The following is a 27,764-nucleotide window of genomic DNA, read 5'->3' on the forward strand; positions in this document are numbered from 1 at the left end:
TCATCTGTGAGGAGATCACTCCCAGATCTTCCTTCTTTTCCTCTTTATCACCCTCTCTTCAGTCTACTTTCTCTTCTTGTCTTCACACAGTCCAAGAGTGGATGTCTGTTCAACCTTCACTAAAACCCCTCTAAAACTGAGGTTCTCTTTCTTTTTTCCCTGCCTCAACTACTCCCCCTCCTCTCCCTCTTGCTGCCAATTGTTTCCCTCCATCCTCCATCACACGTTCTTCCCCCGCGTGTAATCTGGGCGTTATCTCCGACTCCTCTGTGTTTATCCTCTTACGTCTCTATTTCACGCTCCTGTCATTTACAACTTAATTTACAACTTCATAATATCCGGAAAGGCTTGTCCGTTTTTTACTGCTCCTGCTGCAAAGACTTTTCCTTCCTCTCTCTTGTCACTTACCAACCTCATCCCCTCCGCTCCATTTACAATTCTTCCATTCGTCTTCTTTTATGTTTACTTCCCCGAGAGTCTATTGCCCCCCCCCCTTCCCCCTTTCTTCTTTGGTTATCTTTTGACTTGCGTTTATTGTTTAATTTTCTCTGCATTGCTTTTAAGTGTCTACACACGCCATATCTTTCTTCTCCTATCTGTCTACTCTCCTGCCCATCCCCTTGGTTACCAGTCTCAATTCCTTCTATCTGTCCAACATCCCACTGTCCACCTTTATTTTTCGCTCTTTAACTTTGTTAGCACCAAAACACTAGAAGGCCCTACCTCTTTATCTCCGCTGTCTTAGCTCTCTTTAGAATCTGGCTTAACGATCATCATCTTTCTTCCTGAGTAATTTATCATTTATTTATTTACATTTTTCTTTGAACCGTTTTTCTGTATGTAAGGCGCTATATAAATACAATGAAATAAAAATACTATACATTGAAATGGGGATGTTTTGTCTGTAAGGCTAATCTGAGGTCACTTTTTGCCCAGTACACATATAGCCCCTAGGTACCCAGCTGGAATTGTTTTTCTGTAGTATCACACAGGCTGTTTGAAGTTTTAGAGTTTAACAACAGAGAAACATTATCCAGATATCGTTCCCGGAGAGGATGGCATATATACATATGGATTTATATATGGGAAATCTAGTCAGAGAAAACCAGGGTGCTGTGAGAGAAGGGGCACAAAGATGAGTAAATCGAATAGAGTAAATTCTGTAACGAGAAGGGCTTTAGTTAAGCTTTTTAGTCCCTATCCTTGGGCTGTACCAGGAGGTACGGGCCCTGAAGACAGAGTTACAGGTTCGAGTGCAGCAAGGGTATTTAACTAGGTGTACAGGCCCATAAATCCTGGTACGGCCCACGGGCGGGGTCAATAAAGCCATTATTACTTACATAAGTCCTGATATTTTATACCATCATTCATCATGAAGAGATGTTTTGGACCTTAACTCCCATGATCCCCAGGAGGGATATTCAATGGTGAACGATCATGGGAGTTGAAATCCAAAACATGGGGAGGCGGGGGGTCACATAATTAACAACCATAATATAAATGAGAAAACAGGAGTTTGGTGTAAAGGAATCTGCCTGGGGCAAATGTCCACCTGAGGAGCAGGATGGACATGGAAGCAGGCTGCCTGTGACGGGGAATGTTCCGAAGGGCAGGTGCTTCAAAAAAATATTGTTGAGCAGACAAATAAATTGAAAATTAAAGGCACACAAATGATTTGATCTAGTGTCGATGAGGACCAAGAAGCAAAGAAATAGATCTGCATTAACAAGAATGCATTAGGTTTTCTGAACGCTCATGCTAAGAAACTGGATCTTTGAACAGTTTGAATTTAATTGTGTACAATTATGTATTTTATTTCTTACTTACTGATATTAAAATCTAATTAAATTAATGGTTGTTATCAAAAGTTTCGATCATAGAAAATAATTTTGTATGCATGAACATAACGGTCTTCCAATGCAGTGGCACTATTTAATCCTGCAGCTCAAACACTCACTATTCCATCTGCAATTTGTTTGTATAATACAGTAAAGCTAAATTGAAAGCCCTAAACTCCAGAAGATGAGAATTAATTTCTGCTATGGGTCGTTCTAGATTTAACAACCTGACCACCCGCAGGTATGGCTGTATATCTGCATTCAGGGAAGGACCCTAAGCCAATCAGGTGGCTGGAAGAGCAGGCAAGAATACACTGTATTAAGACCGCTCTTTCGAGTCACCGAGGCCTTTCCACGGGTGCCACCAGGACCACCTAGGCTCGGGCTGTTACCGGCCATAACCGCACCCCACACCACACCACCCCTCCTGCCAGCGCAGGTGTGATTGCCATAATAAACATTCCTAGAAGTTCACCAGCAGGAACTAGAACCATCCGTCCACATCATAATACATTTTTTAGTAAGTAGGGTTCAAGACATTATACTGAACCTGTCTGGACAATGCCCCATTTACAGCGGCTCTCCAACCAGTCAACACCTTTACCTTCTCTCTCAATACTCCCCCAATGTGTGTTGAGCTCTCGTTCTCAATCATGGTTAGTGTTAAACTCTCTCATTATGAGTTGGCCGGTGCAGAATTAACGTGCCAGTATTACTGTATACCAGCAAGTTGCCGAACCGTCCAACTATAAGTTTGCTGGTAAAGTGTCCAGAATGAACTCCAGATAAATGCTGGAGGTCACTCCGCCACCGTACAAGCAAAAATCACTGGTATTACAAGCGCCGGTAATACCAGCAAATGCCCCATGGAGTCCAATTGGACTCCATGGAATAGGGTTTTACCACTGTTACTGGCACTCTGAATACAGTGGACATTCCACCGGACCAAGTGCCGTTAACAGTATTACAGTTTGCTGGTAAACTCATAACAAGGGCTAAATAGCATGTGAACTGAACTAAAATCATATTCTGTCACAAGTTTTTCATTTCCGACGATATTATCCAGATATGCTTCTAGTGATGAATACCATGTATTTCAGTCATTTTTCTGTTTCCCTATTCCTAGACAATCTCTCAGCTGTAAGTAGCACCAAAACTCTTCATTTATTCAGAACTGTTCTGAAAATGTTTCATGACCCTCAATTCAATCAAATCGGGTAAGACCCATATCCTTTTGTGAAAATTGCCTTTCACTAGATGTTGTCCTTTGATTCCCCGGTATGCACTTGCCCCCCTTGTAAAGCATTATGAGCCATAATGTAAGTGTCTTGAGCCAGATAACCCCTCCTTCGCCACAGGCCTCTCGGTGTGAGAAAGCGAGTCAGTGGGGATCATTCCGAGTTTGGAAGCAGCCATGGTGCTTTTAGCACCATGGCTGCCTCCAAACTCGGGTCCGGGTCCGTGGTGTCGGAATGGGGGCTTACCGGGACATTCCGAGCTATGTGGACCCGGTAAATCCCCATTTCGAAAACCCTTCCCCATTCCCATTTGAACCCCCATAGGGCTCAATGGGAATGGGGAAGGAGCTAATAACGGGCCCGCAAATTGCGGGCCCGTTATTTGCTCCATGGTCCCTTAACGGGTCCCACTTAGGCCGGCTGGTTTTATAGGGCGGTAGGGGGTTAACGGCACCGGCATCCTTACCGGTGTCGTTAACCCCCTACCTCCAGGATGGGAATGACCCCCAGTATCATTTTTGTAAGTCTTCTCATACATGTTTTTTGAGCTCTAGCTCCCTCAAAGCTCAGAGTTAGGGAACACGGAAGTTTAATTTTTTATTGCTTAAAAAAAGTTAGCCTGCTACGGCACATGACAAACTTTTATTTCATTCACCTACTGCTGAAGTTGCAATATTTTTTGTAAAGTTTGATTTAAAAAAAGCTTGGCTAACGAGGCAAAAAAGGGCTAGCTTCATCATATGCATCACCTTTGCACTACTGAGAAGAAAGAAAACACTTTTCACACTCACTCTATGTTCTGTGTTATTGGTTCTATATGTGTGGTTACGAGGTGTGGCTGGCCATCAGTAATGAGGATCCTTTGGTTTTTATTGTGTTACATTATGTTTCTGCAGCAATCTACGTCCTCCCGAAAACACATTAAAAGCACAAAAACGAACTGCAAGAACATATCTCTAACTACCGTAACCATTTCCTTTAGCCATTTTGGTCAATGAGTATCACTTGTATAGAAAGCCCCATATAGTCAAACAACCTTATTGCACATGCTAGCTTTCAAATATGTAGCATTCTGTATGGATAATGGATATCGTACAATAACATTCCTCAGGAAGAATCCCTCAGAGTGACTGACCAGGCCCAGTGTTTCATGCACCTACGGGTCGCTACTACTATATTGCGTCAGGTGTGTGATGCACACACGGAAAATGGCTCTCTACAAGAAAAATGTAAACTGTCAAATACTGGAAATAAGCATGGTTGCAATATTTGTGTGCTGCCAGCACGCTTTTCTGTAGAATGATTTGAATACATCTTTATCAATGCAGAAAATAATTCGATCTGTAAGAATTTCTGAAACTGCCTTTGTAACATAAACAATGCCCCTATTCCGTGATTAGGTATGGTTACTAGGGAGGCAGAGTTTATCGCTTTGAGCTAAATCCACAATCATTTTCTTACATTTGTAGCCACCTTCAGTCAATTGTTAGATCTGACAATTATGTTCGGTGAAACGTGGAGAGGCTTACCAAAACTGTATCCACGCAAAAAGTCTTGGTGGCAATCTTCCTGTGGGTACATTTTCCAGTTTCACAAGAAACTGCACAGAGCTAGCGGACTTTGAAATCCCTGGGGACTTACACAGAAATAAACCTACAAATACAAGTTCCCTATAATAAATCATTAAGCATGCAAATAAATGCGCACGTTGGATTATTGGGAGAATGTTACCTGCTGCCAAAGGATTTCCTCATTAGTGGGGGCTAAATAAGATGCAGAATTGTTGATGCATTCTTCGGGCATTGATAGGCTAGTAGAAGACTAGGAGAATCCGGAAATGGCTACCCGGGATTCAGAGCAAGCTAACGGGAAAAACCTTGAAGTGAGGGTCTCCTTACTCAACAGCTCAGTCTTAATCCCCAGAAGAGGGAGTGAGCACGAAAGAGAGGGAGTGCATCTGGACCCCAGAAGAGGGGAATGAGCTACAGAGTGAGAACACTCTGACCCAGAAGAGAGGGGAGAGGTTTTGGAAAATAAGGACAGGAAATACGTCCTAAACCCAGAGAAAAGCAGAAGAGGATTATATGCCCCAGTATGGTGGCGGGGGGACATTAAAACCCTGTATGAATTTAGCAGCAGAGCGATATGTATGTGGAACATTGTGTTCTGACTTTTGTTGTCCCTTTGCAACCAACTCTTGACCACAAGGACTACATTGCCCACGAACCCTTAGGTTACATCCATCCTGAACTATTTACCATGCACCATTCTTATGTCTTACATTTATTTAGTAAAGAAAATATCAACATCGTTTACGTGTCAGTATCTTTGTATCCACTCAGTCTAGTGTGAGCGTGCAAACACTCAAGGATTCCAAGCAATAAGATTACCTGCTTTTTCGCTCCAGGAGGATAGCCACATATGAAGCAGGTAGCGCAGCACCAAAGCCAGATGTCCAGAAGTAGAATTTTCCAAGAATTCGCCTGAAATAAAGGTCAATGAAATTACTGTACAGCAACAATGGATGGTTATACTCATTGACTTCTGTTTTCACTTATTGACTTCTGTATTCACTTATGACACAGTAAAGCCCCAACAGCAACTAGCCACACCTCTGGTGAGCGTAAAGAGAAGAGTTGAGCATCTCATGTTATGGCATACGGTGAGACCATCTGAAAGATCAGCGATGCCAGCACCCTTTGGCCTAAACTACTGCAGTTCAATCACAAGCAGTGGTCCTATAGTTAAAAGATGTACAACACCAGCCATTCAATAGAAACAGATGCTACCTCCCTTAACGTGTATTGGAAATACTTAACTAGAACTCTGAGAGGGTGTTTTTGCAACTCTTAGTTTTTGATATGTTGGGATGAAAGCTTTTTGGAAGTTTTTTTGGATATGGGAGGGGTGATGGGATGGGGTGAGATTTAATTTATCGAACGTATTGCTTTCTGTAAAGATTTTTTTGTGTGTTTAAAACGTTTTATAGAACTTATTAAAATTATGGACAAGCAGATAAAACAAAAGCAGTAATGTTTGTGACAAACATCTTCATAAGAAACACAGTAATAACAAACATACATCCATAGTAAGGAGATATAGTAAGAGAAAACCAAAATGTAAGAGAATATAGTATAAATAAAATAAACGTACACTATGCCAATTGCTAGATAAAAGGTAAGGTACGAGCAATATAAACAAGATAGTAACTATACCACCTTTAGTGTGCTATATTATAAAATGCATCTGTAGTATTAACTGTTTAAGTAAGCATATGAAATGGGCCAATAGGGGGAAGACGAAGTACAAAAGATAAGCACGATACAATATGAAAATTAAGGAGGGGGTCGTAAAGGTAATGAATAGGTTTGAGAGCAACCAGGTGCGGAAACCACAATTAAAAATAGATGTAGCAGGGGCTCGAGACCGTGACCAAGATGGCCGTGGTGCAACGATCCTCTGTTACGAATGGTCAGGCCTGTTCGATTCACGTCCGTTTTCACTGAAATCTGCAGACCACGCAAGTGGCACTGCTTGCCACTCAAGCAACTTTCTGTCGATTTTTGATCGTGTGGCACCAGCCATTTGTCACCCCTGGCCGTCTGGACTGTGGAGCGGGAGAGTGCGCTCATCGGAGGCCGTGGAAACAAAGGCAGGTGCGTTGATGAAGGCGACCATTCGAAGCACCTATGATCACAGCTGGAGCCCCCTGTGAATTCGGGGAGCCTGCCCGTGCGATCTGAAGGCACATCTACAGCCCGCTAATACAGGCGTTGTGGTGCAAGTGCGCCAAGACCCCAACGCCGTTACAAGGATGCAACATGCTGCGCTCCTTCCCCCTATCGGCCACGGCGCACTGAAGGATCCCGTGACAGGATGGGACCCGACACAGCTTCACCATCCACGAGGATATGCAATACTGGCAGTAGCAAAACTGCTTAGATCTCTAAAATCGAGTGTGTTTTTAAAGGGTGCAGGTTGGACTGTAAGTGATTTCAATCCGGCACTCCACCCAAGTCAATGCCTAGCATGGAATGCACAACTGAAACCCTTATTTATTTATTTGTGCCTAAAAGTTAATTTATTCTGAACGATGTACTACTTATATCACGCCCCTCTCTTTGAATCCCCCCGGTCACACTGAACCAGGAATCAGGCTGGTTTGCAAAGTTAAAATATTTATTTAGGTATTTTCACAATATAATCACACTATTTTTAATGGGGATGCAATAATCACCAATGGGGTGATGTCACACTAAACAATCTCTTTAATCGCAATGAGTAATGATGAGCCAAAATAAAATAGCAATAATACTTTTGGGTATGTTCAGTCAAATGGCAGTGTGGTTACTTGTTCCCCTTGCACACCCTTGAAACCCCCCCAATATGCAATATAAAGAGATGGAAGGAGAGAAAACGGGTTTTAGGAATGCAGAATTCATATACAATGTCAATCCCAATTTCCCCCCAGCAAACACAAGAGAGAAACAGAACTAATTGGCAAACTGTCAAAATGGTTTTTAAAGTTGGCCTTGCATGGAAGAGGTAAAACACTAAAAATTGGCTTAAATCACTGAAATTGTTGAAATTCTAATGGGAGCCACTTTATCTGGTTGTAGACAAACTCTAGCAATGATTTGAGAGCAAAAAGCAATGAAAAAACTTCATTTTGAGGTCGGGTGCAATGAAAAGCTATTTTACACGTTATAGATTTTGCCCAAATGAAAATTGGCGGCAAACTTTTCCGCGCGCTGTAATCCCAATCGCGGGAGAACTATAAGGATTTGGGTTGCAGTTATGGGTTCTCTGGCAAGCCCAGGATGTTAGCTACAAGCAGACACTTAAATATCATTTCTAGCATGAAAATTGAAGAAGTTATGGCAGTTTTCGTGGAGGTCGTTTTTTTCAGATAGAGGCAAATTGTAAAATAAGGATGCGCTTTTAAAAAGACAAACAGGATTTCTTGACACTAGGGATGGACTATGAAGAAACAAACTACATGACAGCACGGCCACCAGCCAAGGACGTCTCTGGATGGTCTTTGCCTGCCGAGACGCTCGCATTCTTCAGATGAAATATATATCAGCGCAAAGATCGGTTTAACACTACTAGTACAGAGTTGAAAAGTATTGTAACAATGCAGTTCTGGATATCATAGAGGATGGGTTTGGATATGGATGACTATGGACAGTACATAAACTAGTGACAGTCCTATACTAAGGATAAGGATACTCACTACACAGGTTTGGACAGAACCGTCAGGGATTCAGGTCAGTCAAGATTTCTGGACAGAAATTCTGCTGGGCACACCGGACTGGACAGCAAGGCGCTCTGGTCTGCAATCAGCACGGCGCTCTGGTCACCGCACGTAGAACTGGACTGGATCTGCAATGGCTCTGGTTCACAGCTATCTGGTCACAGCACGGCTCTATTGGGTTGGGTCTTTGGATTCTGGCAATAATTCTTAGCAGGAAAGCAGTTACAGCACAGCCAGGCTGTTCTTTGGTTCCCCTTAGAGGTCTGGGGTAAATTCTGGTTTCTGGAATTTTAAAGGCCAAGCTGAGAATGATTCAGCTATGGAAATGGGCCTTTCTGCTTGCCAAGTTTCTGGAGTCTGGAGCAAGGGAGATGTCAGTACCTCTGGCAGGGTGCTCCGCCAGCAATCGGTTGGTGGGTGAATCTGTCTCTCTAAGCCCTCAGCTGTCTCTATTTATGCATTTAATAAAGGTGAGTGTATGCTGAATTATCCTAAGCGCACCCCCTAGATAGGCTATTGGCTGGAATTCGCTCTCTCCCTTGATTGGAGGAGAAAACAGTGTGTCAACATGATGATGTGGTTTTATGAGGCAAAACCTCCTCCCCTTTGCCTTTTGAACATGAAATCTACTTTTGGTATAATACATCTTTATATGTGTACAATTTTCATACCAATAACATACATGGATCACATATTTTGTGGAGCAAATATTCTTCCAAGCCCCCTTGTTGTGGGATCTTGGATCTGGATTTGACAGACTTTTGCACTTTTTGTCCAGGACACAATATTTAATTTGTCAAAAAATTGGTACATGTGTGCGCATTGTCTATGGGCATAAGTGTGTGAAGTTTCATGCTTCTGACATAAATACATTTGCTGCAAAACCAGAATGTTCACTGTGCCTTCCCTGAACATCGCACAGAGTTCTGGCATCTTTAAAAATGTGCACCCAAAAATCAGATTAACAATGCTATTGATTCTATAATTCTTACAAATTCGCACAGTCCTTTATCAGTCTTTTTCAAAAATATGCTTTATGTGCTTGTGAATCCACAAGTGACTATCCCCGCCTCCTTTTCCTGCTGGCAGGTCTGAAGCAAACTGCCCCCTTCCTTCTGGGAGAGGCCACTCTTGACACTTTACAATCTGAATATCCTTTCAGCCAAGGAAGGTCCATTGTCTCTTTCTGCTGCTGCCCAAGATCTCCTCCCCTGATTTAATTCTCACAAAAGTATGACTTCCTGGCCTTGGTGGGAAGCAGGAGAGAGATGCCTTTTGTTGGGGGGAGGCTGTGGAACTTGTTGGGTGGCTTTGAGTCAGCTTAAATTCAATGTCCTTTTCTTACATTTTTCTTGGTTTAAAACAAAACTTGCAATTTTCACAAAAGCAGCTAGAACTCTTATTCCAACTTCTAAACCATGGAAATTAAATAGTTACAACCTAGGTCCCTCTTAATAACAAGTCACTTAATTTCCAGACATTTGATTTCAATTGCACAAGTTTAAACTTCTGATGCAAACTAATGACAGCTGTCATACAGGCGTCTTCTGGTACTGCGCCCGTATTTTGACAGATTTTCACAGGCAGGTACACGTTTTACTGTGGATATTTTGATCACAGATTCCGCTTTCCATGACATTGTAGGTTTATAATGATTTCTTAAAAGGAGGTGATGGGTAACGCCCATTAAGGATATTGGATGTTTTGTGGTGTTTTGGACTGGTAATTTGTATTGTCAGCAACCAAGAAAAAGGGATTTAAGAACAATGTCTGGGTTTTCTTCAGTAAAGCACTGCCTTTCATGCAGTTTCCATTTTTACTTGGTGGGCAGCCCAGTGGCATGTTTCAGCAGTGAGGTCTCCGTTCCACCACTGACACAGGCAAGGTAGATTTTGCAGCCATCTTTTTGTGCTCGGTATTGGCGCGCATGGGGTTTTTGCGGCCATTTTGCTGATTCTAGTGACACCAGCACACAGTGATGCCGCAGGGCAGAGCAGAGTGGGTTAAAACATCCCACAGGATGGAGCATGTGTACTGCTTTCAGTTTTGTGTACACCAGCAATGAAAGGTGAACGTCAGGAATGAGCTACATGCACAGAAATGGCCTGGTAAGCTCATACCCATCCTCTTAGTGCTGGTTCACCACCATTTGGCCATTTCCTGGGCACAGAGAAATGTGTCATACATACCCTCTGCCCCGGGATACCCAATACTGGCACAATATGCAGCATTCTCTTCCAAAATTGTGAACACACGTGCTAGTTGTCACGATAGATGACAGCTAAACGATTGGGCTAAAGCATCGGAAGAAAAACAAAGATACACCATGAACCTACAATGCTCACTTGATATCCGCGCTGAACTCCCGAAATATTTGGCACTTTTCCCAGACCCAATCATTCATTCTGCCTTTATGAAAATCCGACTAAACACTTTTCCAACTAGACAAAGACTAGCAAATATTCAACAAATACCCAAGACAGAACCATTCTGATTTTGCATGGATAAAAAAACAGCTGAAACTCTGAAACATCTTATCATGATCTGCCCTGCCCTCACCGACAAGAGACTCCTATTTGGAGATCTATTCAAGATTTCCGACCAACAAAAAGAAGGCGACCCTAGATGGCTGAAGATCTTAAGAGGCCAGGACAAGAAATTGATATATACAGTTGTCCAATTTCTTGCGGACATTCTGGACCATTCAAAAGATCCAAACCCCATAAATGTTGAATTGTAGAAAAGCGCCCTTTTTCCTTTTACTATGTTTGTAATACTATCAAGAATGAGATATATGTTTTATGAAACCAAATGAAAACTTTATGTTTAAACTAAATCATTTTAAATAAAAATAGAAAATGTGCTAGTTGTCACAGCCCAGCAAAAACCGGCGTCAGAGAACATCTCAGCAAAACCTATTTGCATGTGACCTACAGATATAGTGCTCCTGCCTACATTAAATCCACTCTCCTATAGATGTCTGCTGTCCCGCCGACCAACTGCATAATGCTGGTAGGTGGCACTGCACACAGACCATACTGGAGTGCTATGTCCCATCGTGCATCAGTAGCTGAATCAGAGGACACTTGCTTGCCTACTGCACTCTGAAGTACACCTCGTAGATCCACACGACACAATGACACGATGGATATTTTGGCACAAGTGCAAACCATTTTGGCTGAAATTAGGAGGATTAACCAGCTCACGCAGGATACACATAATATGGTGCAAGACGTCATAAAAGAGCTTTAGGATAACAGTTGAATGCATATTCAGGCTGAACGTACCATCGATAAGGACCGCTACATAAGTGCTCTCGAGGATAACCATAAAACTACCGTGACTGAGGTTGATGCACTCATCAAGGAAGTACCACACTTGGAGGCTAAGGTTGAGAACCAGGGGTACAGATCATGCCAAAACAGCCTTTGCCTGGTTGGCGTTCCCAAAAACATCAAAGGGTCGGACCTAGACAATTTTCTCTATGGCTTTTTAGTGAGTACCTGAAACTCTCGGAATCCCCGGGAAAATACCATTGAACGTGCACACAGAGCTCCTATCTCGAAGCCACAGGCGGGAGACAGACCGCGTATCATCACTATACGCCTGCAGAACTTTCAACACAAGCTACAGATCATGAAGGCCTACCGAGCAGCAGGGACCATTCAGATAGACAACGTGATGATACACCTTTTTAACGATTTCTCCATGGAAGTGTTGCACCAACGCAAAGGCTTCAACCCTATTTTCAACTCTCTGAATTACTCCAACATTCGCCATTATCTCCGATTCCCTGCGATCTTGTGCATATAATTAGCCTGGTAATGGCACTACTACGATGATCCCAGTGCGACATGGCGCTTCCTGAAGTCGCACAACCTAGTCACCTCGGCGGTGCTGCCGGAGAAATCATAAAGGCCAGCAATAAAACCTCCCGAGACATTAGGACAAAGAGACCCGGCTACGACAAACCAGTGGGAAAGGAGTGGCCGCCTTCCTAAAGGTTCAGAACGTGATCAAAGGCCAATGGGCAGGGCTTTAAGTGGGCCGGGACCTGCCGGGGTCCCTGCCGCGGCCCACTAATCTCCCCTGGCAGCCCCGGCCACTACACGAAAAGGCTTTTTTTCTATAGCCTAAAGCTCTCGCTCGTGTGCGAGTGCTTCAGGCTTCAGAAAAAAATGACTTTCAGCCATAATGGTGGCACCGCTCCTGCGAGGCGTCCCTTTAAGCAAGAGAAGCCCGTGGGCCGGCGCCACCATTATAGAGAAAACGTGAGGCTGCTGGAAGCAGAGAACTTGTTTCCTAAATTCTGAAGCTCCCGCTCATTCGCGCAAGTTTCAGTATTTATGAAAACTGCCACTGCTTACAGCGGCCTCACCCTTTCAGCCTTAATGGCGACGCTGCCCCTCTCCAGCTGGCAAGGGCCAGCACCACCATTAAGGCTGAAAGGGTGAGGCACTATCCCATGCCTGTGGGCATTTGACTGATGGCGCCTAGGGCCCACCCGATTCCCGCCACAGAGGTTCAGTGTTTGTTGTATTGGAGCCATGTTTGTGGATTCCAATGTTCTCTTTATATGACAGTTCTTGGGTTATGGTTTCTTGGATGTGGGGGGGTTTGCTCTACTAGTGCAATAGTGAAGGCCTGTGCTGCTGGTCCTACGACCCAGGGTTTATAGATATGCTGTCAGGCTGCATGTTTTCTATATACTATGTTCCGCTTGTCCCTCCACATTGTGGGATGGTCTTATGGTCATGTATACCCCTGCGTGCAGGTCCTGGTCTGTTGCGCTATTCAATGTAGTCTGATCAAGTAGTGCATACTTACACATCACTTCTTTGTATACTGCTGGACATACTCTATGGGTTATACCCACCACTATGATAATCTCACTCACCTGCATTATGTTGAACATTCAAGGATTGGGGCACCGATCAAGCGGCGGAGGCTACTCAATTACACTAGGGACCTGTAGGGAGATGTGATGGTCTCGTCTTGCAGGAATCAAATTTAAACATGGTGGAGTCAACCAAATTATGTAGGGGCTGGGTAGGGGCAGTGGTGCAGTCCCCCTACCATGGCAAACACGGGGTTCTCCATCCTAGTTCACAAACATGTCCCCTTTACGATCCTTGAAACTAAGACTGACAAAGAGGGAAGATTTGCGCTGATCCACGGGCACCTAGATCATCAACGAATCACGCTTATTCATATTTATGTTCTCACCACGTACACACAGGGTTTTTCACACATACATTTGCCGCATGCGGACACTATATGGGACATTTGACACTTCTTGGAGTGGATCTTAATGTGGCCTTATCTCCCGCCCAAGATAGACAGGGTGTCACTAGAGGGACGGTTAGAGGGGCGGAGCAGCAACCCCAAACATTGGAGACACTCCTCTCCCTACTGGCATATCTTAGGCTAATGGATGTTTGGAGATATAGGTACATGGACAGGAAAAATTATACATTTTTCTCGCACCACCATCGCAGTTATTCACTATTCACGCCTTGATTATTGGCTTCTCCCCTGGAATGTTGTTCACGCAGTGACCACATGTGATATTCTCTGCATGACACTCTCGGACCATGCACCTGACCGTTTGGTGAGCACGCTAATGCGCCTCAGTGCTCCCCATCTTGGCATCTCAATTTGATGGCTCTAGGCTACTCTGACTTTATCGACCATATAAAGGCAGATTCCGAGGTGTTCTGGCAGAACAACCTTACCGATGACTTTCCCACATTGAAATGCTGGGACACTTTCAAGGCGTTTCTACAGGGACAATGCATCCTGCGCTAGGCATACAAACTCAACACCTGAAAATTACAGGCAAAATCTCTTACTACTAAATTTCAAATAGCTGAACGTGAACATAAACTGACACGCAACCCGAAGATGCTTGCACAGATTCTCTGCACGAGAGCTGAATTGACACGCATCTCCTCTTCAAGGGCAGAGAAAGCTTTTACTAAGTGGGCTCATAGATTATATACAGAAGGGCACAGGCCGGCCTGCATGCTTGCATTAGCACTGAAGGGGAATCAATGAGCCCAGATTATAGAATCGATACAGGACAAAAATGGGACCCTGCTGTTCGGAGGTAAGGCTATAAATTACTGATTTGCTGAGTTCTATAAGTGGTTATATCCCCTTACCCCAGGACAGAGACTGGAAGCTAGTATATGACTTTCTTCAACCACTACATCGTCCTTCCCCAAGCCCGGCACATCTGGACATGTTAATGCCCCAAAATCAGACTATGAGTTACACAAGACAGTGACTGGTTTGGCCACAGGGAAGGCCACTGACTCAGACGGTATCCCCATTGATCTTTATAAATCCTTCAGTGACCCAGTCGCCCCAAGGCTAGGTCAGATGATCAGAAAAGCTACCGAGTAGGACGCCCTCCTGCAGACTCTGTCAAGTAACATAGCTGTGTTCCATAAGAAAGGGAGGGGTCCCACGCAAAGCGGTGCATACCGCCGGATATCGCTTATAAACTCTGATGCCAAAAGGTGAAATACCTTGTGAGTTGCCCAGAGGGACTCCTACTGAGATTGGTGTACCTGAACCAGACCGGCTTTATAATGCGACAGCAGCCCTCGATAATGTGTGGCGGTTCTTGCACATTATCAGTATCTCATCAGATCCCTCAGACGTGATCCTATCTCTCGATGCCGAAAAGGCGTTTGGCAGGGTCAGATGGGACTACATATCACTGTCTCCCACAAAGAGGGAGCCTATGATGGACAGAACATCCATAAAATAATTGATCCTGCCTCTCATTGGTTGCATAAAGTGCTATTGGGTGGAGCAATTGCCCATTCCAGGTCCCTGTTCCATCAGGTCTACCCCGGTGAGACCCTTCAGATAAATTTATTGACAAAGAGAATTCCCAAACCCAACAGTATCGCCATCCTGCATTCCCCCTTGAGGCAAAACATCTTGTTGTAAGAGGTGAGCCAACTTGAGGAACGTAATTAGCACTTGTAAATCAATGCTCTGAAGATCGGTCGATATAAGGTTGCGTTTTAAGATGCTGAACATTCAGACTTTCCAATTACAAGGTCAGCCATGTGTCTTCCATATGTTTTGTTTCCCCTGAAAAACAAGCGCTGGGAGCATATCTCCCAAAAGCCAGTCATCCCTTTCCCCCTGTTGAAGAACCACGTTGAAATGCTGGAACATGTCCACAATCTGGCATAGCGTTGAGCCAGTCTGAGAAGACCATTCACCCTCCTGCCCGCACGTATCCCTAAACATTTCCACCTGTAGGAGTTTTCTTTAAAGAGAAACATATGAAGTAGTTTAAATATGAACATATGCCTATGGTAGGAGCATGGATATTATGATTAAAATTAGACTAATGTGTCAGAAGCCAGGAACTCTTCAAGCTACCCTTTGCACTACCCCTTCTCAGGTAACGTGTGAGTTTAAAGAGTTTCTACGCTTGCTTTCTTTGGACAACTTCCCCCACACACATGACCCACCCCATCTTTTGCGGGTCTCTTCACATGGTAGTTTTTTTCAGTTCTATGTCATTATTTTGATTTTTGTAGGTCGCCTAACCAAAAGACCGATTTTAGGCGGCCTACAAAAATAAAAATAATGACATTCTTTTTCCCCTCGCACCCACCCGCACCCCCTCTTCTCGGATTTACTAAAAATCGGGGGCTTTCACCGCTGAGCCCCATCCCTTGACCCCCACTGCTTTCCTCCCAACACCACCCCTTTCCCACCAAAACGCACACAAACATGAACACCCAACAAACACACATGTGCGCACATATCCACTTACCCGTTCTCCGTCAAGGTCGCTTCTGGGTCATGACGTGCCCGTCAGCCCCTGCGCGCACTTGTGTGAGTCGCAGGGACTGACAGTTTGATTTAGAAAGACCGCTCTGTGTGGTAACTGAGCGCCCGTTCTAAATTGTTTTTTTGTTGTTCCAATTATTTTTTTTTTTAAAGGTGTCTTGACCTAAGACCCTTTTTGTCAGGTCATTGGATGGTCCAAACTGCGTCAGGTCATTGGATGGTCCGAACTGCATCTGGTTTGCTGCTTCTTCCTCCCTAGGTATGGTGTAATGACATTCATTGAAGAACAGCTTTTATGGGTGGCCCACACAGTATTATATTCCATTGTCTCAGAGCCAGGTTGTAACCATTCGTTGGCTCTTCCATTTAGGTAGGGCTGCCTGTACTCTTTTGCTCCTTCACCTGAAAGAAGTATTCACTTGATAGTATATCCAATTAGAGGTCTGACGCTTTTTGGTATGAGTATTAGACTCTGCGCATAAGATCCTGTCCCATTTCAATTTCATCCGTGCACTCCAATTCCTCTAACTCACAATCCTCAAAGTGTCTTGGGATTCCTCCAATTCTGGTGTTGTTTAGAAATGATCGGTTCTCTGCATCCTCCCACTTCATGGTTTATATTGTGTTCAATCTGGTCCATGCGTGCTGCAAGTTCCTCTTGCTCAAATACCTGTTTGCACAAGGTGCCCTCGTCCTGAGCTAGCCTCTTGTCCACTACCATAACATGTTTATCGAAGTCAGAATTGGAATTAGACGGCCAGTATGCGCTCCTTAATGTATTACGTTTTTGAGAAAAATAGATCAAGATCATTCTTGGTGGCTGGCGCTTTGGACACCACCATTTTCAATGGGGACGCATGCACCTGGGACCCCACTTAGAGGCTGCGTTTCTTTACTTGTTCTTTCGCCAACATCTTTTTCTTTAGATCTGCTGACTTGAAGCCTTCCTGCTCGACAGACATTGCTGCAGCCACATGCTTAGGTTCTATATTCAGTGCCACATCAGGGTTGTGTAGACTGATCAGCAGAAGATCATCAAAACCACTTGCATGAACAGTCCTCAGAAGAGTCAGAGAGGCACTTGTAGGTTAACCTCTTTAGGGCTTGATAAATGTAATTATTCCCGATGCTTCAAACAGGCTAAGCAAAGCAAACAAGACTGGTGAGAAACAGCCAGCGCTTCCTGGTGGACCAACTCCTTTTGTGAGGTCGTTGAATTAGAGTCCACATCTGCTCAGATGCAGCGACACTAATAAACGTGAGGGCGCAATTCATCTGTAAGATAACACTCAGTATAATTCTCTTATTAGGGTCAGATAGGCTGCTCCTGCTGTTTACAATAGCCAGGTCGCCCGCCATACGTCCCAGCAGCCCTATCTTCTCAAAACAGGTCACTGGTTCCTTTATACGGCATAAGGAGGTGTATTGGGTCCTGGTAGGGAAGTCATACACCACAAAGTGCACCCAAGTGACCACCTCATACCAAAGCCGGTTGACAACTACAAGGACCATCAGGTATGCTAGAAGGATCCTTGTAGAGCCCAAGACAATCCAAATCTACCCAAAGCCTGGGCCTGAGTCACTGGTGTTCTGCAGGGGTTGGGAGGGCCAGAGGGAAGAGAAAGGTAGTGGATGCAGGTTTCAGATGCACAGACAATTGGCCTCACTTTGATGTGGTCCTGCATGCCACACATATGGAATTTGCTGGAGCTTGCAGGAGCAGTGATAACTGCTTGTCCACAGACTGCTGAGATGTAGTCCCCCTCGCCAGCAGGTACAGTAAGTTTCAGGACACCTATAGTGCAGCTCCTAACTTCGTGCCGGTCCAGGACTCTTCACTCTGCTTGCCTGAACAAATAAACTAGGGGCTCCCAGTCAGGTCCAGTGAGTTTGCATCACTCACACTGTGGTCTTAAGTAGCTGCAATCAGGGAGCGCAGTGACACTGTGCTAGGTGAGATTTAAGGTGCGGTCAGGGAGCTCTGCAACCTTACAGCATTGATATATTCCTCATGCCAGTTCCTGCAGTGACTTTTGAATCACACTGTCAGGCAAAGTGAGGGAATTGTATGGCGAGTTTCAGATCAAAAGGCGCATTTCTATGCAGAAAAGGGCTTCTGGCATGGGGAGTCTATCAGAGTTAGCAGAAAGTAGTGCTCTATGGCATACTGCTTGGCCATTACCCCACCTTAGCTGGGTCTTAGAGTGATAGAGCAAGGTCAAGGGACAGCGGGCAGCCTGAAAGAACAACTGGCTAAGCCAGGTTCTATTGAACCACCATGGCGAGAAAGGTTTATTAAACCTGAGGCCCAAAGCTTGCGAAAGAGTGGGACACCAGGTTCTAGTCCAGACAGCCCAGGGCATCACGGTTAGTGGTGTCAGATATTCCAGAGGAGAGCTCTTTCCTATGAGGCTAGGGAGGTGAGGCCGATACCCAATAGGCCCCCTTTGCGGGGGTAATATGCGGGTGGACTCATAGGGAGGGACTCCCTTCCTGGGGATAAGGACGTCCAGCTGGGGAAAAGCCTCCCTACAACCCTGTCACAGAACCCTTCTACCCTTATGGCCACCCTTTTCTCCTGCCATTGAAGGTGGAACCATGTGTTATTGTAAATCCACGACTGTGACAAATTTAGAACATACTGGGACAAAGAAGAACATGAGATGCCATATGCAAAAGCAGACAAGTACTGCAACAAGGTGGCTCACTGGAGGCATGAAGAGTGCCAAAGAGACTTTCCAAAATGGTGTTGACATTACGCAAGGTCAGAGTCAACAAAATAAAGTAGAAAGCAAGAGCGGAGTAGAGAACTCCCATCGCGGACGCCAGCAGCACACAATTCCTGCCCGGGAGATTTAAACCAGGAGGACCAGAGAGGCAGAGAAGCTGTTACTTCAGGCAGTGATCGCAAAGAATGGCATGCTGCTACAACGTCCTAGGAGCCGGCTGGGAGCCGACTAGTCAGAAGGAAGAAGCAATCGAGGTGGTGGCATGGCTGCAGAAATGTGGACCATGAGGTGCAGAGACCAGCAGCTGGAGCCTGCCTCGGACCGTGCGTGTGTCGGAAAACACAGGAAGGAACCTGCGACCCTGTGAAGAACTGGAGCCGTGTAGAGCTCAAGAGAACAAGGTAATGGGAATGGCGGGAAGACCAGGAGGGGCCCGGGAAGCCAAACCAAGTAGCCAGAATTCATCAGGAGTTATCTCCCTCATCGCAGTGGTGACAATTCAAACCATACCATTGAGCAAGAGTGCATCTATAATCATCTCCTTTGTCGCAGTGGTCAGCCAAAAAACACTGTCCAAGCAGATAGCATCGGGAGGAGTCATCTGCCTCATAGCAGTGGTCTACCCAATACCGCTGCCCAAGTATTTATTTATTTATTGCTTGATTTTTAGCCGCTTATACATTAAGAATATACTGTTTCAAAGTGCCCACAGGGAAGAAAGGGAGGCTGGGTGGGAAATACATTACAACAACACAACACAAACGTTAAGCAGAGGGTGAAAAGGGAGACAAACCTACTATGCCATGTGAGTATTCAGAACGTGCAAGTGCAGAAGGAAGGGGTAAGAGAGGGTAAATAGTGCTAGGGAGTCCGAGCCAGTGGGTGAGCCATGGACGAAGTGCTAGAAATGCAGAGTGCTACACGGCCTGGGTCGCAGGAGGTTTAAGTGCGAATCTCCAGAGCGGAGGGTGTGCAAATGCAAAGTGCTGAGGACAGACAGGAGCTGGGAGGAATTGGTTTGGTAGGTCAAGGCCCTGAAGCTGCATAAGGGCAAAGGACACTGATTCAGCAACTCTGGGATTAGCAGAGGAGAGAGGAGGAAAGGCGGAGGAAAACAGAAAGGTCTTAAGGAGCTTATGAAATTTGAGAAGATCCTGCTCAAGGCGGAGGGGGAGGCTATTCCAGAGGAGGGAGCCTGCAGAGGAGAGTGAGCAACCCCCTGCCCTCTATTTAGCAAAACGCTTTGAATACAAAAAGTTGGTGCCAGAGGAATGAAGTGGTCTAGAAGGAGAGTATTTAGTGAGATAAAGTTGAAGATGGTGTGGTCCCTGCGCCCAGACAGCCTTGTGGATGATGCAGAGGGATTTGATTTAATCCGTGCAGCAACCGGGAGCCAGTGAAGACTTTTTAGTGCAGGAGAGATGCCAAGGATAAGTCTTGCTGCCCTTTTCCGGATAAGCTGGAGGAGTCGCAGAGTAGACGAAGGAAGATTCAGGAGGAGGAGGTAACAGTAGTCAAGTCTAGAGAGAACCAGGGGTTGAGTAACATTGAGCCTCTGAGGGAAAGCGAGAAAAGGTAGAATTCCTTTGAGAAGGAAGAGATGATAGTTATTGGCAATGTCCTTAGTGTGAAGGAGGACGGAGAGAGAGGAGTTGAAGATGACCCCAAGGTTTCTTGCTTCAGTTGAAGGCGCAGGGGGGAGGCGGTGGGGGCAAGGAGGAAGGCCAGAGTGAAGGGAAGAAGGAGGGAGCAGGGGTCCCGATGGGAAGGATCTCGGTAGAGCCATCTCCCTCATCAGCCATCTCCCTCATCAGAGTGGTAAATGGAAGCCAAATAAGGCTATAAGTTATTCTACTTCCGGGAAGGAGTTAAAGAGAATAATCCAAGATTTCTGCAAGAGTGCTTAAAGACCACTGTGGAGAACCTTTATAGAAGGGAGCCATTCTCTTGGTCCTTTGAAGGAGTTACTTGTACTATAAGATGGAAGCAAGAAGCCAGGAGAAGGGAGTCAATTTCCTGGTGAAGGAAACAAAAACTTTACTGTAGTTAAAGACTTCTGTTTATAGTGCTAGGGTTAGAGAACATTCATTTTGACAGGCATTTTGACAACTCACTGAAGTTTTCCTAGGTTGAGGCAGGGCAAGCCCTTTAGAAGTATGGAGAGATAAGTTTCCTCATTGACTTAATAAAGGTTTGAAGCCCACAAGATGACCTCTACTGGCCAGTCTTTCTTCGACACCCTTGCAAAATCCAAACTTTTTTGGCATCAATACCCACTATCCAAGCTCCTCCCTGTGGGCTTAGTTGATCCTAACCCTCTAGTTTAATGTTGTGTCCAGTAAAGAAAGTAAACACATTTTAGGACTTTGAGCTGTCTGTTGATCCACCCCCTGTTGCAGCTTTCTGCCTTGCAAACAGCTTGTTTCTTGATTGTGTAGGGGAGGAGGGGTCCAAAAGACCCCCCTTGCCTACATCCCTTCCCCAGGTGAGAGCAATGGCTCATCGGGCATTCCCTCATACCACCAAGGCCCAGGTGGTGGAGGGCTCACCTGCTGAAGACATTGCCCACACGTATTGAATTTAGCTAGGCCTCAGAAACCATTTTGTCTAATAAAGATGGTGTGAGCTCAGTGCACTGTAGCGCGGCCCCCACCCTCGGAGAGTTTCAATTATCCCTGTGGCCGCAGCTCCCTGGCAGATCCGCTGTGAGCCCGTTCCCACGAACAAGACGGACATGAGCTAGTGTAAGATACTAACACTGTAACATTTCACCTTCTGCAGTGTATCACTGCTCCCAGCATGACCCGGCCAGCGAGGCCTGGGTGAAAAAGAGAACTGTAAAACGGTCCTCGGATATAAGCAAAAGTTCCCAAAATTAATGCCAAGACTACTTGCAAAGCGTGCATTTCTCCACAAAACTTCTTCTAAACCTGTAAAATGTATAAACATGGTAGAATGCATGCTTACATGACATTAGCAATGAAGAACCCACACCACTGCAGTTGTGTGCTAACAATAAAAGAGCGTTCCAGGGGACTATTCGTTACGTGTATCCTTGAAAAGCTTACACCCCATGGTCCCGCGCCATAACCGAACTAACGCTGCTAGAGTGCAAGAGAAGACGAATGTAAGCATACAGAGGGCTCATGTGAAGGACGCGCGAGAATGCACCTGTCATGCGTGTATGTCTAAGCCCCTTATGTGCCACTACCGTCACGTACGGTGGCGAGTCATTTTCTATGTGCTCCACCAACCTCACTACTACCTCACTTACTGCAAATGTATATGCATATAACTAAATGTTGTAGTTGTTAAAACATAGTGTACAAATAATGTGCTCAGACTGACTATATTTGAGAGACATTTAGCAAAGTTAAAATGTATGTTTTCGAGTGATCCAAATGAGTATTATAGAGTGTTCAAATGTTTATGATGTTTTCACCTAAAGTCGGCAACCCACGGGGAAGATACCTTTGTGAATATGTGCAAGGCCATTCCCCCTCCCACCCTGCGAAGACTGTCAAACAAGAGAGCAGAGGCCCGCGCCGCGCCGCTCCACCTCCCCCAACTAGGCTGGAGCCGCTTCAAAGATTTGTAGTCCCCTCTGCAGCACCCAAGGCCACGGCCTGCCACCTGCATTATTTACAGCACAGCAGTAAACCTCTGCCTGAATACACAAATCCAAAGGCGCCCCCTCTTAAACCCCACAACCCACCGGATCACCTTAGACTTATGGCCCCTGTACAATTAGGACACCCAATACTGTGGCAACATACCGCAGCTCATTCATAACGACTTCTAACAAGACAGAAAGACATGTACAGCCTGTCCCATGCCCTGAGACTTAGCCCCTCGACCTATGGTACCGGTCAACAGGACACTGGTAACCACGCACTGATGAATCACCATCAAACCCCTCACAAGGTGCATTCCTCCTGTGTTGCATTAACCTGTAGAATAACCTATTGAAATATTTACTAAAGAAGATAATATTGCAATAACTGAATGACTGCGGTGTGCATGGCCTAGGGCAAATAAGTCAGGAAAAGACATTAATCTCCGACACTGGCCACAATGGCACAACAACACCGCCCGGATGAACTCAGCCGACCTGCCAGGCCCAGCTCAACCCACGAGGCTGACCAGTGACGTCCTCCAGCCAAGGCCAACCACATCGCAGCAGCGCCTATAGCTAGTCATCGCCACCCAATCCCATTGAACTTGTGCCCCTTATAGTATGTAGGTTCTGATGACGTGTTTTGTAAATATATACGCCTGTCTTTGCTATTGTAATACAGAGCACTCTCGGAGTTTACAGAGTTCTTTGCATGCCCTATTCTGATTGATAAACTCCCATTTACGCTCACCCGCACTCTGTCTTGGCCTTATTCCCATTCTGGGAGAGTCCTTCATTGCCTCTCATTGCGGGGAGGATCGTGCTGGTTGGTGACGCTTGCCTTCAATTGACCCTGCTCTAGTGTATTGGCCCTCCCCAAAGGGCTTATTGGCTAGTGGTTAATATTGTGTGCCTGCTTGTAATTCAACAAATGGTTTCCTTTCCCATAGTGGTTGAGGGTTTGAAAACCTTATCTGCTATCTTGGGTTAAGCTAGAAGTGTCAAGGCAGCCGCACGACTATTAATATGAAACCATGGTCCTGTCTGCCTAAATGTCTGGTCATTTCGCTGATGGTCTGTGAGTACGGGCAGCACAGCAGGTAATAAATGCTGCACGGCCTCACAAACCTGTACAAGGGATACCTGGGATACCTGCTGAGCTGTGTGCTGCCTTTCATCAGGCCAGGAAGTTAGGGAAAGGTGTTTGGGGCTCTGCTATTGTTCTGGGGCAGAGAAGGCTTTTACTGAACACTTGCCTACTAGGGAACATACAGAAATAAATGGTCCTCAACATGTCCGATTATTTGTGTGGCGTGCAGTGGGACTCTAGGGAATCCACCATTTACTGGCTTCCGGTATCTCTTCATTAGGTTTATTTTAATTTTTATATGTTTTTATTGGCATTTATATGGTTACAGCTGTGCACATCAATTTTCATTTTACAGACCTACATTTACGTTAATAACAATAAATAACAACTTAAACAACTTCCCACACGTACCATGTGTTACTTTATAACATTGTTGGGGGCAAACTCTTACATTTCATAACGTTTATGCTATGTTATGTCTACATTTCTAAAGCTCTCAGCCCCTGAATACATTAAAGAGCGAACATAAAATAGATCACCACAGGAAAGGTAATCAAATTAAATGTGGGGTTTTGACAGAATGCCATCTGGAGCGTATACTAGCCTGAGTTTCTTTTAGATTGTTATAACGCAAATGACACTGAAATTCTGCTTATAAACGTGAGCTCCCGGTTCCTGAAGGAATATTGATAAAATACATATAAGCAATATCTAGTTTTGACATGGAGGCCTATTAGACTTTGATGTTATACAGACAAAAACTCTTTGTTGTCAGTTTATCAGCTTATTTTCTAGTGCTTCATTTCCCCTGTCAGAGTTTGTTTATGCAGCCGTCTAGAACTGGGCTTTACCTAAAACCGAACATTTGGGATCAGCTCTAGCAAGCCTTTTGTTCTCTGGGAAGGCTGGCTACCATGCAGAGAGCATTATTTGACCCTGGGAGCTTGGAGCAGAGCCGTGTTCCAAAGGGCAAGCTCTGTTATCAAGAAGCAAGTCACACCAAGGTGGTAATTAATAGGGACTCCGAAATAGGCAAACAGGGAGACAGAATTGAGTAACCCAACTACTCTGCAACTGGCATTACCAGGAAATATGGACCACAACAGCTAGGATTGGATCATTGCAGTGTCTTGAAATTGAACTATTCTCTGTGACAGATTGTCCAGACAAGAGAATAGGACCACCACTGTAATTGAATCTTATTTGAACATAAGAAGGATTTTGCTGGATCTCTATTGGGATAGAGTTCGCCCAAGGTTCTCATCCATCGAGGTGAAAGTAGAGACCACCAAGGAAGAACCCCTACCCATCCCAGAGGGGTGAACGGCTTTATGAGCAAGGGCTAACTGTACAGTGGAACCAGGATCCTCTTCACTGTAGGTGACTTCCCCTCAAAGTGCTCAAACCGTCCTAGCTAAAAGAAAAGGACAGGAAAAGGACTCGCTTATCCCAGGAGAACCTGGTCTGGGTCTCCAGCAAACAAACTTCCTTGGACCCTGTCTCCCACTTTGATTCGCTATCAGAGCCACCAGGACTGTGTTATACTCATTTAGAGCTGCTGCAGGACACCCCACCCCCGGACCTTCCTTTGTCACTCTACCTACTTAGAGCCACACGCTCTTCAATCAGTCTTGACACCAACTCGACCTGCTGCAAGCAATCATCTTGACAGTCCCGAGGTGCCAACTTTAACAGCGAAAGCAAATGTCTTGCTTGTCTCGACCGCCGACTTTACCTGCTAGTAGCAATCATCTCAATACCAACTCAACCCATAGGTAAGAGCCAGACTCTGCACCTCTAGAAATTTGGAAAAGCACATAGAAGTATGCTTCAATGATGTTGACCCCCAATAACAAGACTAAAAATTATTTGTAATGGTCCTGTCCAGAGGGTCCTGGTGACTCTTAAACAACTCCTTACTATTTTAAAGAGATCTTTATTGAACTTGAACATTGCTGCTGAAAACATAGCCCATTTCCCCCTGTCTTTAGACTCAGAGTGCCTCTTTTATATTAAAGTCTTCATATTCAGTGATTTTCTCTTACCTGGGGGAGTTAGTGATGTTTTTATTAGCCGTGTGTATTTTGAGTGTAAGTAAAAGATCCTATTTTTATAGAACCCTGGTTAATCTTCATTTCATTTTGGTATCGCAGCAATATTGTTGTTTTAATGCTTTTTGCTAGCTCACATGACTCCTGAAGAGTACATCCTGCCCTTGACGCATGTTACCAGAAGAGGCAAAGGATGTATACCTGTCGGTCTCTGCCGTTATGCCTTCATGATTGAGATCTCTGCAGCGTAATTAGTAGTGTGGGGCTAAGTATAAGTTTTATCCACTACTCCTCACTGTACTCTATAACGCAGTAGTGATATGCGAAAAGAGGGGAACATTCGCTACCATTCTTGCAATTTGATTTTTAGCACCAGTAACCTTTGAATTTGTTTTTGAAACAGTCACTAAAACACATGTCACCTGTAAATGATCAGGCAATTTGGTCTAAGAAAATCTCAGAGAGAAAAGGGTGGCTCTTTCAGAATAAACGTGTATAACTTTTGAAGTATGCCAGCTGGACAGCCGTCCCAAAACGGGAAGCAAACCAAACTCCTAACGTTTTCTCCGCAGAAAGAATGAGTATGTAGACACTGTCAAAGTTAAATAAAGACAGTTGAATGTTATACTTTTTTTATATATTCAGAGGCGAGTCGATGATTACAAGCTCAGTTTATGTACTAGATATACTAAACCAATTATTATCAATCCAGCTCTTTATAGTGGTTAACAAGCTGTTGAGCTTACACTTGTACTGGATGTCAGAAACGTTGAAATATAGCTGAATGTCATCAGCATTTCAATAATAACTCACCTTTAAATTACCAAATGACGTCCTGGGGTGATTACACAAACAGAAAAAAAAGAACAGCGGTAATGGAGACCCCGGATGCACTTTGCAGATAGATTGACTGCTGGGGGTGGTAGTCCCATTTGCTGAGCAGCATGTGGAGCAATTCTATCCGGATTGTTTACCCCCCAAGCGCTTGTGGTCCTGGACTTGTGGACTCCTCCACACGCTGTAGGGGTATTGCTGATTGGCCTGCATGGTAATAGTAGCATGATCGAAGACAATTCAGATACTCAGGGACTGATCCCAGTTAAAAAGAGTTATTTACAAGCTATGTTAAAAGATCATGCACTATTCCACCATCATTGGCAGACATGGTTTGCCCAGGCATGGTGTGGTTTTAATCTTTCCTATGACTGATCTCAAATAGTTTCTGTAGTTGTATTAGAATCTGCAGGTTTAGGTATATGCAATTCTCGTAAAGAATTGTACAGTTTTCTTTATAGTTTTTAAAATGGGACAATTATGTCAGTAATCTGATTCATATCTCACTGAATATCTGTACTCAATTAACAACATTGGTATCCTATAGTATATTCTGAACAACATTTTTAAAGTGAGGTCTAAAATATTGCGCTTTCAACATTCCAGCATCTCTGTAGGTTTTGGTTTCTTGAAGTCATTGAAAGAAGAGACTGGAGGTGATTCGATCAAAAGTTAGCTCACAATGATCAGTTCAATTTAAGACTCGAGTAATACAATTATTGATAGTACTGTTTCTGCTTATGACCAAATCCAAAGCATGGCCTTTTCAGTGATTGCCATCGATGGAGAGGTGAATAAAACCTAACAAAGAGATGTGCTAAAACATTTCACATAAAAAGTGTGTCTTTTTTGTTGTCCGCACATAAATGAAAATCTCTCAGTACTACACATTTTGTGGACATGCTTGCCCCATCCCTATAAGCGACACAAGCAATAGGACGGTCAAATGTAATTGCAAGCTAAATGGATGAATTAAGCATGAATTACAATGGTTATTTGCAATAAACTATGGTTCATTCACACAAGGAAATAAACTAGAGAAATAATGCCTCATTACAAGTCTGGCGGCTGGCTTGCCGTTAACACCAAGGTATTACAACCCCGGCGTTCCAGGAAGTCAGGCGCCGGTAATTTGTTAATCCCCATTCCCATTGAGTCCAGTAGGACTCAATGGGAATGGGGACCACGAATGCACCAGCATCATTGTTACCATACGGTGCCAGTCCAGTAACAATGGCCCTGGTAGCCTTACCGGCACTGTTGTGACCGGACCGGCACAGTATTAAT

The 27,764-nt window shown here is 44.7% G+C and overlaps 1 protein-coding gene across 1 annotated transcript in view; it reads right to left on the minus strand.

The window, feature by feature from the left end:
- Positions 1–27,764, minus strand: part of TMEM135 (transmembrane protein 135) — a 2,087,148-nt gene that overhangs the window by 1,785,646 nt on the left and 273,738 nt on the right. The window contains exon 3 of the mRNA XM_069639711.1: positions 5,467–5,559. Within this exon, the coding sequence (XP_069495812.1) occupies positions 5,467–5,559 (93 nt within the window). The remainder of the gene's footprint in view (positions 1–5,466; positions 5,560–27,764) is intronic.

This window comes from Ambystoma mexicanum, chromosome 7q (genome assembly GCF_040938575.1).
Source record: "Ambystoma mexicanum isolate Mex_15411 chromosome 7q, UKY_AmexF1_1, whole genome shotgun sequence".
In the NCBI taxonomy this organism is placed as follows: domain Eukaryota; kingdom Metazoa; phylum Chordata; class Amphibia; order Caudata; family Ambystomatidae; genus Ambystoma; species Ambystoma mexicanum.